The sequence below is a fragment of the Lactuca sativa genome, chromosome 5 (genome assembly GCF_002870075.4).
Source record: "Lactuca sativa cultivar Salinas chromosome 5, Lsat_Salinas_v11, whole genome shotgun sequence".
Taxonomy (NCBI): domain Eukaryota; kingdom Viridiplantae; phylum Streptophyta; class Magnoliopsida; order Asterales; family Asteraceae; genus Lactuca; species Lactuca sativa.
Window position 1 is genome coordinate 352554002 of NC_056627.2, and position 14054 is coordinate 352568055.

The following is a 14054-nucleotide window of genomic DNA, read 5'->3' on the forward strand; positions in this document are numbered from 1 at the left end:
GATAGGATTAGGAAAAAATTTATCCGAATTACTTACATGAAGACGTAAATGATAGTGGTTCTCTTGAAGTTTAGAAAAATGAACAAGAAAACAAATAAAAAGAAAACGAGCAAGAAGATTGTGAGAAACCCATCAAAGCATTAATTAATTAAAATATTTCATTATTAAGCAACTAAAATAAATTTTAATCAATTTAACAGTTACAGTAATTTTTAGTCATGGTGTCTCAAAAATTCAATAAGCTTTTCCACCGAATATAAATATACAAAAAGACTGAAAACGAATTTCTTTCAGTTTTCCGCTAATCAAACTGTAACATATTTCAAAGTATTCATATACAAATTGATACGCACCTAAGTGGTTAGAAAATTTCAAATCCAACACAACCACATGATTATATTGATGTTTTAAGTAACAAGTATCTAATAATATCGATGTCATTGCTTAATATAACCAAGACTTTTAAAGCTCTATTAAGTCCGTCTTTATGCATTAAGTCCGAAAGAAGCACCCGATACATAAGTAGTGTCTCAATTAAGCCCATTAAGTCAAAAAGAAACAGTTGTTGTTGATGACCATATAGTTACTCGCTGTCACTGGAGGAAAGATATCGCTTTGCATCAAATGATTGATTTCTTGAGGGTGAATCAGGTGCTGTAAACGGCATTCCTCCATTCATAGGTGCAAAAGCTGTTTCATTGCATATAATAAATTTTTTCAGTATGACTAAAGTATAAACTTTGTAGGCAAATTTCTTGGGAGAATTTTATAAATAAATAAATGAAAATTCAATAAAGAATAACCTCTATCTCTCATTCTTCTCTCCCGGTCAAATTCAAACTTATCTCGGATCACACCTGCCTTTTCCACTGTATCTCCCCGCCTATTTCTATCAAAACCATGATTCTGTTTTTCCAAATTCAGCCCAATTTTAGTAATTTCATAAACAATTTATATGGGCAAGCATATATAAGTTAAGGCCCTGTTTATTTTTTCACCCATTAAGTGTTGTCTACTAGATAAATGATGTTTAAACGATCCTTTATCCAGACACCAATCAATGAAAAAAAAAATGAACAGGGCCTAAGACCTGTCACCTAGGAAGCAATAGTATGCAACATAACATCCAGTACCTTCATGTCCTCAACATGGGGTTGCTTTCTTCTGCAAACAGAATTGAAAAATAAATGGTTAAATACAAAGGAAGGAGAAAACACAAATTTTTGATGCATTAACTAGTTAGAATTTTCGAAGTGTAATGATGTAATAGGAAGAAATGAAGGTCAGAATTTTGCATTTAACCGAAAAGTAGGAAACCTGTAAGGTGAAAAGTCTTCATCATCGTCTTCAGCAGAGTCATAGCTTGCACGTTCTTGACCATGTTTCTTGGAATAACCCTCGTCCCAGTATATCCTCTCCCAATTCTCTCTAAGCTCCTGATATAGTTCCATGTACTTTTTGCACCAGGGCTCATGCTCCTTCATTGAAACATCAAACAATAAGCACATCCATCCATGGTGATATAACTTACACAATCCAAAAAATGTTCGATGGATCAAAGTTTTACAAATGAGTTCATTTCCTAGGAATATGATCATATGAAGAGTATTCGCTATTAGGTTTTGCCTATATGCTAATCGCAGATAGATAATTATACCACGACTCAGTATTTACAGAATTAGGGAGATACATATCGGAAAACCAAAGTGGTTAAGAGAGAAACTAACCGATTCTTTGAGAACGAGGCGAGTGCGGCGCATAAACTGTTCACGGAGCTGCTTACGACGTTTGTTAGGGATGTTGTCCCTGGGTATAACGAATCTCTCTCGAGGCGGCACGTTTTCTCCGATTTCGTGCATTTCACCATCGACGACCCACCATTCAGATTTGTCATCGGTTTTCCTCATGACTGCCGGAGTGAATTTTGACCGCCTACGGGTTGGAGGAGAGGAGGCGGCCGCGGCGAGAGCTCTCGTTGATTGTAGTTGAGAGGCAAGCGGCTGGAAACATTGGAGAGATCTCCGGCACCGCCGTGCAAGTGAAAGCATTCGAATAGTAAACGGAAGGCGAAAGGCTTGTTCCCGACCGTAGTGTCGCCGTGTCAGTGAAGAGTGAAGACCGAAGAGAACGCTGCCTACAACCGGAGTTTCTTCACAGGGTCGTAGCTGATGTAATTCAAAAGATCGAGGGTTTAGTGTAAACTGGTAAAACTTAAAAGATAGGTTCTGAATAAATAAAGCATAAATACTTCAATTTCAATATGTATCATGTTTTTATTAATTTTAATAAAGACTAAACTCCACAAATGGTCGATGTGGTATTTGTCAATGGTCCAAAACTTTTATTTTACTGCGTCTTTGGTTCAATCTGTTCTGATTATTTTTAAAATGACGGACATATCCTTGTGAATATGATTTTTTATTTTTTCTTGTTTGTTTTTGTGATTTAAAAAAAAACAAGAAAATAAAAATAAAAATAAAAATCTCTCTCTCTCTAAAACAAAAAAATAAAAATAAATCTCTCTATCTCTCCGTTCCCACACCACCTAAACCGCGGTGGCGGTGTTGTGTTTCTGGTAGCGGTTCCTTCCCCGCTCCGCTCCCTGTGGCCTAACGTTCAGATATTTCCAAAAAAAATCATATTATTTTAAGAAAATTCACGATTAAGTCGTAATTTTTTTTAATATACTAACCCAATAAATCATCAAATTTCTTTATTTTAGTCCTTTTTTATTTGTCAGTAATTAGACCAAATCCTTAATTTTCCCAAAATAATGAGATATTTTTCTACATATTATTTTAAAATTTGTATACAATATATAAACATATTTTTATATATGTTTTAAGTAATTTTATGTATTGTTATATGTATTTTACGTATTTATGTATTTTTTTAAGTCTTTAAAGCTTTTTATATAGTTTTTATTTTTATTTTTATGTATTTTAAAGGTATAAACGTATTTTTACGTGGTTAGTTCCAAATGCACCAGTTAAGCATCTCAATTGGTAAAAGACCTACTTAGTTGTTTTTTTTTTCTATCAAGTCCTGAATTGATAAAGGATACCGAATGGATAACGAGAATTGTATTTATACAATATTGACAATATATATTATTTCTTAAGGTTATTGTCAATATAGTCCAACAATGTTTTGTATATTGGTTTAAATGGTCCCTCATGATTATTTTTTGCCTTTGAATGGTACGAACTTATGTTTTACCGGTTAATTTCATACATTTATCCATTTTTTAAGGTTACACTGTCTTGTTAACTGTCAACTAAGCAGGTAAGTCAACAATGACTCAGTGGTGAGTCGACTCATCGTTGACATGTAAGCCAATAGTTATTACGCCCATTTACTTCCACCCACCCTCCAACACACATCTGTCATTGATCTTTGCACATCTTTGGAATCTATTTTCTTCTCCATTCGCCATGCTTCTATCCCGCCAGCAAGTGATCCCCCAAACCACCAACAACACCACCATAGTCCCGACTCCCACCATAAATCGAAGTTATTTGTCTTTTGAGCACAAGTACAACCTTAAAATCAATGAACACAACGAACCCATAAATCATCATCTTCGTTTCACCATTTTCGATCTACCATGTTCATCTTTCAAGAACACTTGAATTTGCTGCAACACAGTTCTTATTATGATGCTTTCATGAAACACATTCACTAGCAAAAAAAGATGAAATTTCCCAGCTGCTCTTGATTCTAAAGTTGAGATCGTAAAATAGCCCTCTATTTTGGACATTTCCATTAGAATCATCGAAAAGAGAATGAGTAAGATCTTCAACACGACTCACTGGATCACGGATTGGGCTCACGATCCATGAGATGTTTATTGGGACAATTTATTAATGCCTTTCATGGAACTCAACATTCGAAGAGTGTTAATGGTTGGTGTCTTCATCGGTCTTACTTTCTTCTTCATGATTCCTACAGCATCTGTTCAAACTTTGGCCAACATTAAATCAATCGAGAAAGTTGTTCCGTTTTTTAAACCAATTATCAATGCGTAAGTGGATCTGAACCAAATATTGATATTTTTTTGTGAAAGTTGAATTGTTGAATGAAGTTGTTCGTAATGGTATCATTGCAGTGGATCTATTTCTTTCTGGGATCGTGTTAACCATTTAAACCAATATACTAAATATTATTGGGCTACAGTGATAATAACTTTTTTTTAATTGAATGACTATTTGAACGTAAATAAATGACTATTTTACCCTCATGTCTAAATTTGACGAATAAGAAATGACTATTTATTTAATATTCATAATAAATTAAAATTGTATATTTTTCATATTTTAAATTAAAAAAAAATGTTTAGTAACTTAAATTTAATACAATTTTAATATAAGTTCTAACAATAAAATTTAATTCAAACAATTAGAATTTACATATATAATAGAAAAACAAAAATTGTAACGAGTAGTTGAAAATTGTACAATATTATATACCACAAAATACATGAGTTTATAAAGGCAAGTCCTTACACATAGTATATAATACTGAAAAACTCATCGTGTGTGTATATATATATATATATATATATATATATATATATATATATATATATATATATATATATATATATATATATATATATATATATATATATATATATATATATATATATCTTCAACATCTTCTTCATTGCCTATAGTTTAATGAAAATCGGTATTAAACCTTTAGAAAAAACCTGAATTCATAAGACCTCCCAAAAGATCACTGCTCATGAAACTTTTCAAGTTTCACTGCTTCACTTCTGAACTATCAAATTCAAGTTCAAGTGTAGCACCCGGTTCCTGGTACGTAAATGTTATCTGAGTATTTCCTTTCTTTTAGCCTTGGACTCGGCGAGTCATAGGTCCGACTCGCCGAGTCGATGCGGGACCCAGGACACGTTTAAGTTGGCGACTCGGCGAGTCCATATCTGGACTCGGCGAGTCCATATCTGGACTCGGCGAGTCATAGCTGTTGGATGAAACCCTAAGTTTCAGGGGTTTGCACCCTATTTACAGGACTTATCAGCCCCAAGCCGGCCCCCATTGACCCTTAAAGCCCTGTATCTCTCGTTCTAAGCTATTCTTTGAGAGTTTGAGGTTAGTGTGTGTGTTTTTGAAGGTTTGGAAGGAGGAAGGAAGTAGATCCAGAAGAAGGGAAGCCATCCAGGCATTATTTGTGTTCTTCCAGCAGTTCCTTTGAGGTATAACCCGTTTTCCCCTTGATTATATGCTTAAAACTTCATTTGGGTCCTTCTTGGTCAAATCCCCAAGCTTGTATGTGCATTGTATGTCGTAATAAGATGTTTGGCCTCTGGATCTAGGCAAGATTGAGCTCCAGGAGCTCAGATATGTTAGCTTTATGGCCCCATGTTGCTTGTTAGCCCTAGATCTACCCTTTTGAGACATTTTGAGCCCTAAAATCCATATTGGTGAATATCCACACGTAAAGGTTGGAAACTTTACGTGTGATTCGTGTCCTAGAAGTCCAGATCTGTGAATGGCATGGACTGGAATCGAGCAAATCTGTGTATTTAGTGGATGCATGGCAACGACTCGGCGAGTCGTTCATATGACTCGGCGAGTCTGTTCGCGAGTCTCCGAGTTTGTCCCCTTTTCGTAGTGTCGAGTGAGCAGTGAGTCACGGGGTGTGACTCAGTGAGTCGGAAACTTAACTCATCTATGGAGGTACTCGGCGAGTCAATGCTTTGACTCGGCGAGTTCAAGGCAATCTCCTTAGATCAAGAACAGACTCGGCGAGTTGTTCATACAACTCGGCGAGTCTCAGCATAAGTGTTCTTCGGATGAAGATGGACTCGACGAGTTGTTCATACAACTCGGCGAGTCTTAGCATCAATGTTCATCGGATGAAGATGAACTCGACGAGTTGTTCATACAACTCGGCGAGTAGGATGAAGGACTTGAATATTGGTTAAGAAGGTAAACCCGTCGAGTCGTCGCCTAACTCGACGGGTAGGATCGGGATTCAGGGCAGTCGTTTGGATAGGGACTCGGCGAGTTGGAAAGCCAACTCGGCGAGTCGGGTCAACTGAAAGTTGACTCTGACTTTGACTTAGGGCATGGTCAGGGGTAAAATGGTCTTTTACCCAAAGGTCAGTGCGCAGTGTTTGATTGGGTATATTGTGGGAATTGCAGCCGGATGATTTCCGGAGCAGCAGCAGTAGGCAGTCAGTTCCCGATCAGATCAGCAGCTACTTCGAGGTGAGTTACCTTCTAGTAGCGGTGGGTCTAAGGCCACAACGCCGACCCACCAGTAGGAGACGTATGGTAGATGATTGTCTTTGTGATATCATCTAGGTTTACTACTACCTGATATGTTATATGCTAGCGTGATACGTTGTATGTGATAGTAGTCGAGTTCGGTTGTTAGGACCGACGGGTAGTCAGCACCCCAGAATGGCTTGACATGGGTAGTCAGCACCCCAGAATGGCTTGACATGGGTAGTCAGCACCCCAGAACGGCCGTACCGGGTAGTCAGGCACCCCAGAATAGCCTGGCAGTATGTATGTTACGTGTTTGTATGGTATGTGGTACGACGGGGGAACTCACTAAGCTTTGTGCTTGCAGTCTTCAGTTTTGGTTTCAGGTACCTCCTCAGCTAGGGGAAAGGAGCCGGCGCGGTAGCAGCATGTCACACACACACTCTCCGGTTTCCGCATTTACGAGCTTCACTGGGATTTGTACTCTGATATTTTGATTGAATGTATGAATTGGCTTTTATACATGTGATATGTGTATTTTTATATATATTTTTATGCACTTTATCTCAATATTTTGGCCTTATTTATTCTATTTTAGAACTAAAAAGTACTCATAATACTTTGAATTATGTTTTGCAGCTATTCGTTGCCGATGAACCACAAAAGAAAAGACTGAAGCGGGAAGCCGGGCTTAGAAGCTTAAAGAAATCAAAAATGCTGAAGGAGTGACTTACGCCCCGCGTCCAGAATGATTACGCCCAGCGTAATGACCAAAGCGACTTACGCCCCGCGTAAGGTAAAGGTACGCGCCGCGTACGCGCTTGCACCGGATAAACTTGATCGCGTGGTTATCTTGAGTACGCGCTGCGTAATCCTAAGTACGCCCAGCGTACTTAGGTCGGCCACAAAGACTATAAATGTCGATTTTTAGCTAACCAGAAAGGAGGATTCGACTTCTAACCTAATTTAGTCGACAATTAACTTCTGTTAAGCCGTTTTGAGGGTCTAGAAGGCGGCCGGAAGGCCGTTAAGCTAACGGGAGCAGAGATCGGAAGGATTGGAGAGCGGATACATGTCGATTATCATATGGTTTGCTGACGTGACCATGTTTAGCATTCTATTGTGGTACTTTTCTGTATTTAGTTTCTGATTTAGGTGTAAAAACCTTTTACTTTGTGTTTACGATTGAATGAAGCTTTGATTATTAGACTAATTGCTATATTAAATAGTTTATTTGTGTTTAATTTATTTTTCCAAGCTTGTTAAAAGATCCTCATGTGTTAATGATGATTATTTTCTGTTAATTGTTAAGTAAATTGAGTTGCTTGAACATCTACTTGATTTGCTTGTCTCTTATGATTTTTGATGACCATCGAGATTATAAGACTAGAAATAACGAATGTGAAACTAGAATTAATTTGAGAATAAGTAAGTTAATGTGTGAGCCTTGTTTGATGACCATCAACAAGAGGTTGATTAAATGTCTACATTGATTAACTATATTTACAAGTCTTGCTTGATACGAACTGAACTCTAGGAAGCATGTTAGTTTAATCAACTGATCATTGTTTGAATTGACTTGTTTGCTAAAGGATTAGTTATAGTGAACATGAATCTAATCATCTTAGGAATCGGTGAACATTGAATAAATGAATTTGTGTATGCAATTGTCTATGTATTTAACGTGTAATTTATCTAAACCAAAGTACCTGAAGAGATTTGTTTTCCTGTTAGTTTATCGAGAGTTGTTAATTGTTAATTCGAGATTTATTAAACCATTTTATTTATTATTTTCGTGTAACCTGTAACCTATAATCAAATATATTAAATTAATCCACTGTTCCCTGTGATCGACACCCGACTTACCTAAGCTATACTGTAATCTGACTAGGTACACTGCCTATAAGTGCATAGATAGTCTAAGTTTGTTAGGTTATAAATATTAAAATTAGTGGGTACTTTTGTGCACATCAACATGGTTCACTTGTGTTATGATTTGATCGGACAATTTTTTTTAGTTTTTAACATTTTCTAAAGTAATGTTTTTAAAACGAAATTTTTGGTCATGAAAATTGGGTCGTTACAAGTTGGTATCAGAGCCCTGGTTTGAGGGATTCGGACACACCTTCGGGAGTGTCTGAACTCAAATCGAGGGATTAAAAGATTTTCTAAAAGAAAATGTTTTCTAAAATTGAGAAAAAAAAGTTTTGAGAAAGAACGAAGTGTGTGACGTGCGCGACCGGCCGAGCTCAAGTAAGTATCCCCAAAGTACCCATACAAGTTTATGTTATGTTTATTAGTTTTTGTAGAACAGCATGCTAGAATATGACTAAGGATCTAGGAGTGATGCCTTATGTGCCTGCTTAATGTGTTTCAGTTGTATGAGAACTTGCATGCTAGTTATTGAGTAGATAGTAAGTAGGATAGCCTGATTAGGTTATGCCTGGTAGTATGAGCTTAGCACTTTATGCTAGCTCAGTTCCTGAAAGTGGATAGAGTTCATTGAGATTGTTACCCTTATCTGAATGTTGCTTGCTTCGTGCTTCGTGGGACTCTGAATAATGGGAGTTAGCCATTAGGCGAATGCATCACGTCACATGTGATCAGGGTTGAATAATCTTAGAGTGCTGAATTTGATCCTACTGCGCAGCTCTTGTTTGAGTCCAACCGTTGTAGGGACGAGTCCGATACTCGAAGGATTATCTGAGCCTCGTCACATGTGATGGTATTCGGGTAATGGCTAACTGGCATTACAAGGAGGCCTGCAGCAGCTGAGGACTGGTTAGAGTGGAACTAGAGATTTCCCTAGGGCAAGCCTAGGATGAGTATAGCAGTAATCAGCAGTAGTGAAAGGGATCTGGTGGAGTCGAGGCATTCCTTGAAGAAGGTACGGATAGATGTGGAAGGTAGTATGGGCCCGTACTACTGAAAGCAGAGGATCCGTACCCGAACCAAGGATGGCCAAGATAATACCAGGGAACTTGTAAGTAGATGTGATCCCTCAGGGAGTATCAGTATCACTAATGATTGTTGTGATGTATTGCAGAGTGGTGGTACTTCGATCGAGGCCGGTAGATGGCGGTTCAGGAGAGGGGTCAGGTTCGGGATCAGGTTCCGAGCCGGTTGATGAGGGACTACGTGAATTCATCGCGTCAGAGATTACCAGGGGTATCCTTGAGTCGACTCCCATTATCTTCGGGTCGATCAAGGAAGGGATCATCAAGTTGATGGAGGATCGCCTCAGGGCGTTCAGGAGCGACATGGCATCTGGCCAATCGGGATCTCGCACACTGTCCTTTAAGGACTTCAGGGGCAGTGGTGCGCTGGATTTCCATGGGGTGAAAGACCCCATTGCTGCCAGGCGATGGATTGCAGACATCGAGTCTGCCCAGTTGACTAGCTTCTGCCCCGAGGGGTCGAAGGTGAGGTATGCAGCAGGATGTTTACGGGACCGAGCCCGGGATTGGTGGGAGTCAGTGGGTGACTCGTTGGGAGCCTCAGCTATCGAGGCCATGACCTGGTTGGACTTTGTGACCAGGTTCAGGGCAGAGTTTGCGCCGGCGGTCGAGCTTCAGCAGCTGGCCAGGGAGTTTCTTGACATGAGACAGACGACGGAGACTGTGGCGGAGATCACCGCCAAGTTCCGGGAGAGGGATTTGTTGGTGCCCCAGTATGCCGGTGACGTGGACATGAGGAGGACTCGTTACCATGATATGCTACGAGCTGACATCCGGGAGCATGTTAGCTTTTCGGCTTGCCCTACCTTGGACTCTATGATTGCCAGGGCGAGGGAGAGGGAGATAGATTTGGAGCACATCCGGAAACGGAAATTGGAGGAGGGACAGGCAGGAGGGGATTCGGGGAAGAAGCCCAAGGGATCAGATGGTAGGCCGAAAGGCCAGTCAGGACCGAGCCGCTGCAGGAAATGCGGCAGGCCGCACGAGGGGGCGTGCAGGATGGGATCATCAGGCTACTACAAGTGCGGCAAGTCCGGGCACATCAGCAGGGATTGCACTGCTCCGGCAGCAGTTATTCAGACATCAGAGTTGCTGTGTTTTCACTGCAACCAGAGGGGCCACAAGAAGGCCAATTGCCCCCAGTTGATAGTTTCAGCGCCGGTGAAGGCGCCAGCTCCAGCGACCCTGCGGATCACGGATGGCCGACAGGGCAAGTCAGAGGCTCCAGTGGTGAGGAGCCGAGCATTTCAGCTGACCACCAAGGAGGCACGCGCCGCACCCGATGTGGTGACGGGTATGATTCTTTCCCTCTATCTTATTTTTATAATGTTATGTTATTGATATGTGCTCTGTATGTATACGTATGCATTAGGATCGTTCCATGTGAACGGCCTCCCAGTTCAGGTGTTATTTTATTCGGGTGCGTCCCGATCATTCGTTTCCCTTGCGCTTAGCAAGAAGTTTCATGAGCCATCAGGCGAGTTAGATTGCCCTTTGGAGGTGGAGATTGCTGATGATCGATCGGTGCGAGCATCGATGGTATTTCGAGATTGCGTGCTGCGTTTGTTCGAGGAGCGCTATTTGGTAGATTTGGTTCCCATACCGTTGCGTGGGAGCAAGGTGATTATAGACATGGATTGGCCGAGCCCTAATGGGGCTGTGATAGATTGCGCGCAACAGCTAGTGCGGGTCAGGACCCCAAGTGGGGGAGAGTTAGTGATTCATGGAGAGAGGCCCCAGTGTGGACCCGCTGTATGTTCAGCAGCGAGGGCTAGGTGCTACCTTCAGCAGGGATGCGCAGGATATGTCGCGTATGTGATGGATACCCGGGAGGCGGGTAAGTCAATAGTGAGCGAGGTTCCGGTGGTCCGAGACTTTGCAGATGTTTTCCCAGAGGAGCTTCCTGGGATACCTCCGGAGCGACAGGTGGAGTTCAGGATTGACCTTGTTCCTGGTGCGGCTCCGATAGCCAAGGCACCGTATCGGTTGGCTCCTCCCGAGATGCAGGAGTTGTCTACGCAACTGCAGGAGCTGCTAGACAAGGGATTTATTCGTCTGAGCAGTTCGCCCTGGGGAGCCCCGATTCTGTTTGTGAAGAAGAAGGACGGGTCGCATCGGATGTGTATAGATTATCGGGAGCTGAACAAGGTAACAGTGAAGAACCGTTACCCGCTTCCGAGGATTGATGACCTCTTTGACCAGCTTCAGGGAGCATCTTAGTTCTCCAAGATTGATTTGCGTTCGGGTTATCATCAGATGAGGGTCAGGGAGGAGGATATGCAGAAGACCGCGTTTCGGACGCGCTATGGCCATTATGAGTTCGTGGTGATGCCGTTTGGACTCACCAATGCTCCTGCCGCGTTCATGGACCTCATGAACCGCGTATGTAGACCGATGCTGGACCGGTCTGTGATAGTCTTTATCGATGATATCTTGGTTTATTGCAAGACTCGGGAGGAACATGAGGAGCATCTGAGAGAGGTGTTAGAGACCCTGAGGAGGGAGAGCTTGTATGCCAAGTTCTCCAAGTGTGAGTTTTGGTTGCGCGAGGTGCAATTTCTTGGACACCTCGTCAATCAGAACGGGATTCTGGTCGATCCGGCCAAGGTCGAGGCCGTGATGAGATGGGAGGTTCCGAAGTCTCCATCTGAGATTCGGAGTTTCCTGGGATTGGCAGGCTACTATCGGAGATTTATCCAGGATTTCTCCAAGATAGTCGTACCCCTGACGCGGCTGACGAAGAAAGTCGTGGTCTTTCGGTGGGGACCCGAGCAGCAGGCTGCATTTGAGACGCTGAGACAGAGATTGTGTGAGGCACTGATCTTAGCCTTGCCAGAGGGCGTAGAGGATTTTGTGGTTTATTGTGATGCGTCCATTTCTGGGTTGGGCGCGGTACTGATGCAGAGGGGGCATGCCATTGCCTACGCTTCGAGGCAGCTCAAGCCTCACGAGGCGAACTATCCGACGCACAATTTGGAGTTGGGGGTGGTGGTCTTTGCCCTCAAGATTTGGCGGCATTACCTCTACGGGGTTCGATGTACCATCTACACGGACCACAAGAGTTTGAGGTACCTCATGGATCAGCCGAATCTGAACATGAGGCAGCGTCGATGGTTGGGCGTGGTGAAGGATTATGATTGTGAGATCCTTTACCACCCGGGGAAGGCCAATGTGGTGGCCGATGCGCTTAGCCGCAAGGCGGCGCCGATCAGGGACGTTTGCATGAGGATGACCGTGGTGACTCCCCTGTTGGAGCAGATTCGGGAGGCTCAACAGGAGGCTATCAAGGAGGAGCATCGGAAGAGCGAGCGTGTGGTGGGTCAGGTTTCCTCCTTTGATTATGATAGCTGAGGACTCTTGACACTACACCGTAGGGTGTGGGTGCCGTATCACGGAGGCGTGCGCCAGATTTTGATGGAGGAGGCGCACAAGTCCCGATTCTCTATTCATCCCGGGGCGACAAAGATGTATAGGGATCTTCGTCTAGACTATTGGTGGCCCTGCATGAAGCGGGATGTGGCATGGTATGTCGAGCGATTTTTGACCTGCAGGAAGGTCAAGGCCGAACATCAGAGACCGCATGGCAAGATGCAGCTGTTGGATATTCCACTGTGGAAATGGGAAGATATCACGATGGATTTTATCACGAAGCTTCCCAGGACCGCACGTGGAGTGGATTCGATTTGGGTCATCGTGGATAGATTGACCAAGAGTGCTCACTTTATTCCGATTGAGGAGAGCATATCGGCCGAGAAATTGGCCGACATCTATATCAGAGAGATTGTGGCACGGCATGGGGTGCCAGTATCGGTGATCTTGGACAGAGATGTGCGTTTTACTTCCAGGTTTTGGAAGAAATTCCATGACGAGTTGGGCACTCGTCTGCATTTTAGCACTGTCGTTCACCCGCAGATGGATGGGCAGAGCGAGCGGACCATCCAGACTCTGGAGGATATGCTGCGGGCGTGCGTGCTAAATTTCGGTGGTAGCTGGGATACCTATCTTCCCCTGGCCGAGTTCTCCTACAACAACAACTATCACGCGAGTATCGACCGCCCTCCTTTCGAGATGTTGTACGGGCGGAGGTGTAGGACCCCAATATGTTGGGGTGAAGTTGGTCAGAGGGTCATGGGGAGCACCGAAGTGGTGCTCAAGACGACCGAGAGGATCCAGCAGGTCCGGAGCAGGCTCCAGACTGCTCAGAGTCGGCAGAAAAGTTATGCCGACAAGCGTCGATCCGATTTGGAGTTCCAGGTCGGGGATATGGTTCTCCTGAAGGTGTCGCCGTGGAAAGGCGTCATTCGATTCAGGAAGCGGGGCAAGTTGGGTCCGCGATTCATCGGACCGTTCAGGGTCGTAGCCCGGGTGGGCAAGGTAGCGTATAGGCTGGATCTGCCAGCCGAGCTTAGCCAGATCCACAACACTTTCCATGTTTCTCAGTTGCGAAAGTGCCTAGTGGACGATTCTGCAGTAGTACCTTTGGAGGATATTCAGGTTGATGACAACTTGAATTATATTGAGCGCCCAGTCGCAATCCTCGAGAGGAAGTCGAAGGATTTGAGGAACAAGAAGGTGGAGCTAGTGAAGGTGCAATGGCAGCACCGCAAGGGTTCGGAATGGACTTGGGAGCCGGTGGACGAGATGATGGAGCATTATCCCGAGCTGTTTAAGGATCGAGCAGCAGACTTCGAGGACGAAGTCTAAAATAAGTAGGGGAGATTTGTAGCACCCGGTTCCTGGTACGTAAATGTTATCTGAGTATTTCCTTTCTTTTAGCCTTGGACTCGGCGAGTCATAGGTCCGACTCGCCGAGTCGATGCGGGACCCAGGACACGTTTAAGTTGGCGACTCGGCGAGTCCA

At 43.1% G+C, this 14054-nt stretch overlaps 1 protein-coding gene across 1 annotated transcript; it reads right to left on the reverse strand.

Annotated features, from left to right (window-relative positions):
* Positions 1-274: 274 nt before the first annotated feature.
* Positions 275-2210, reverse strand: LOC111900644 (uncharacterized). The gene is made up of 5 exons (XM_023896525.3): positions 1728-2210; positions 1318-1478; positions 1134-1164; positions 804-906; positions 275-690 (listed from the first exon to the last, which is right to left on the reverse strand). Exons 1-5 carry the CDS (start codon positions 2046-2048, stop codon positions 584-586), a joined length of 723 nt encoding a protein of 240 aa, XP_023752293.1. The 5' UTR covers positions 2049-2210; the 3' UTR covers positions 275-583.
* Between the last annotated feature and the right edge of the window lie 11844 nt (positions 2211-14054).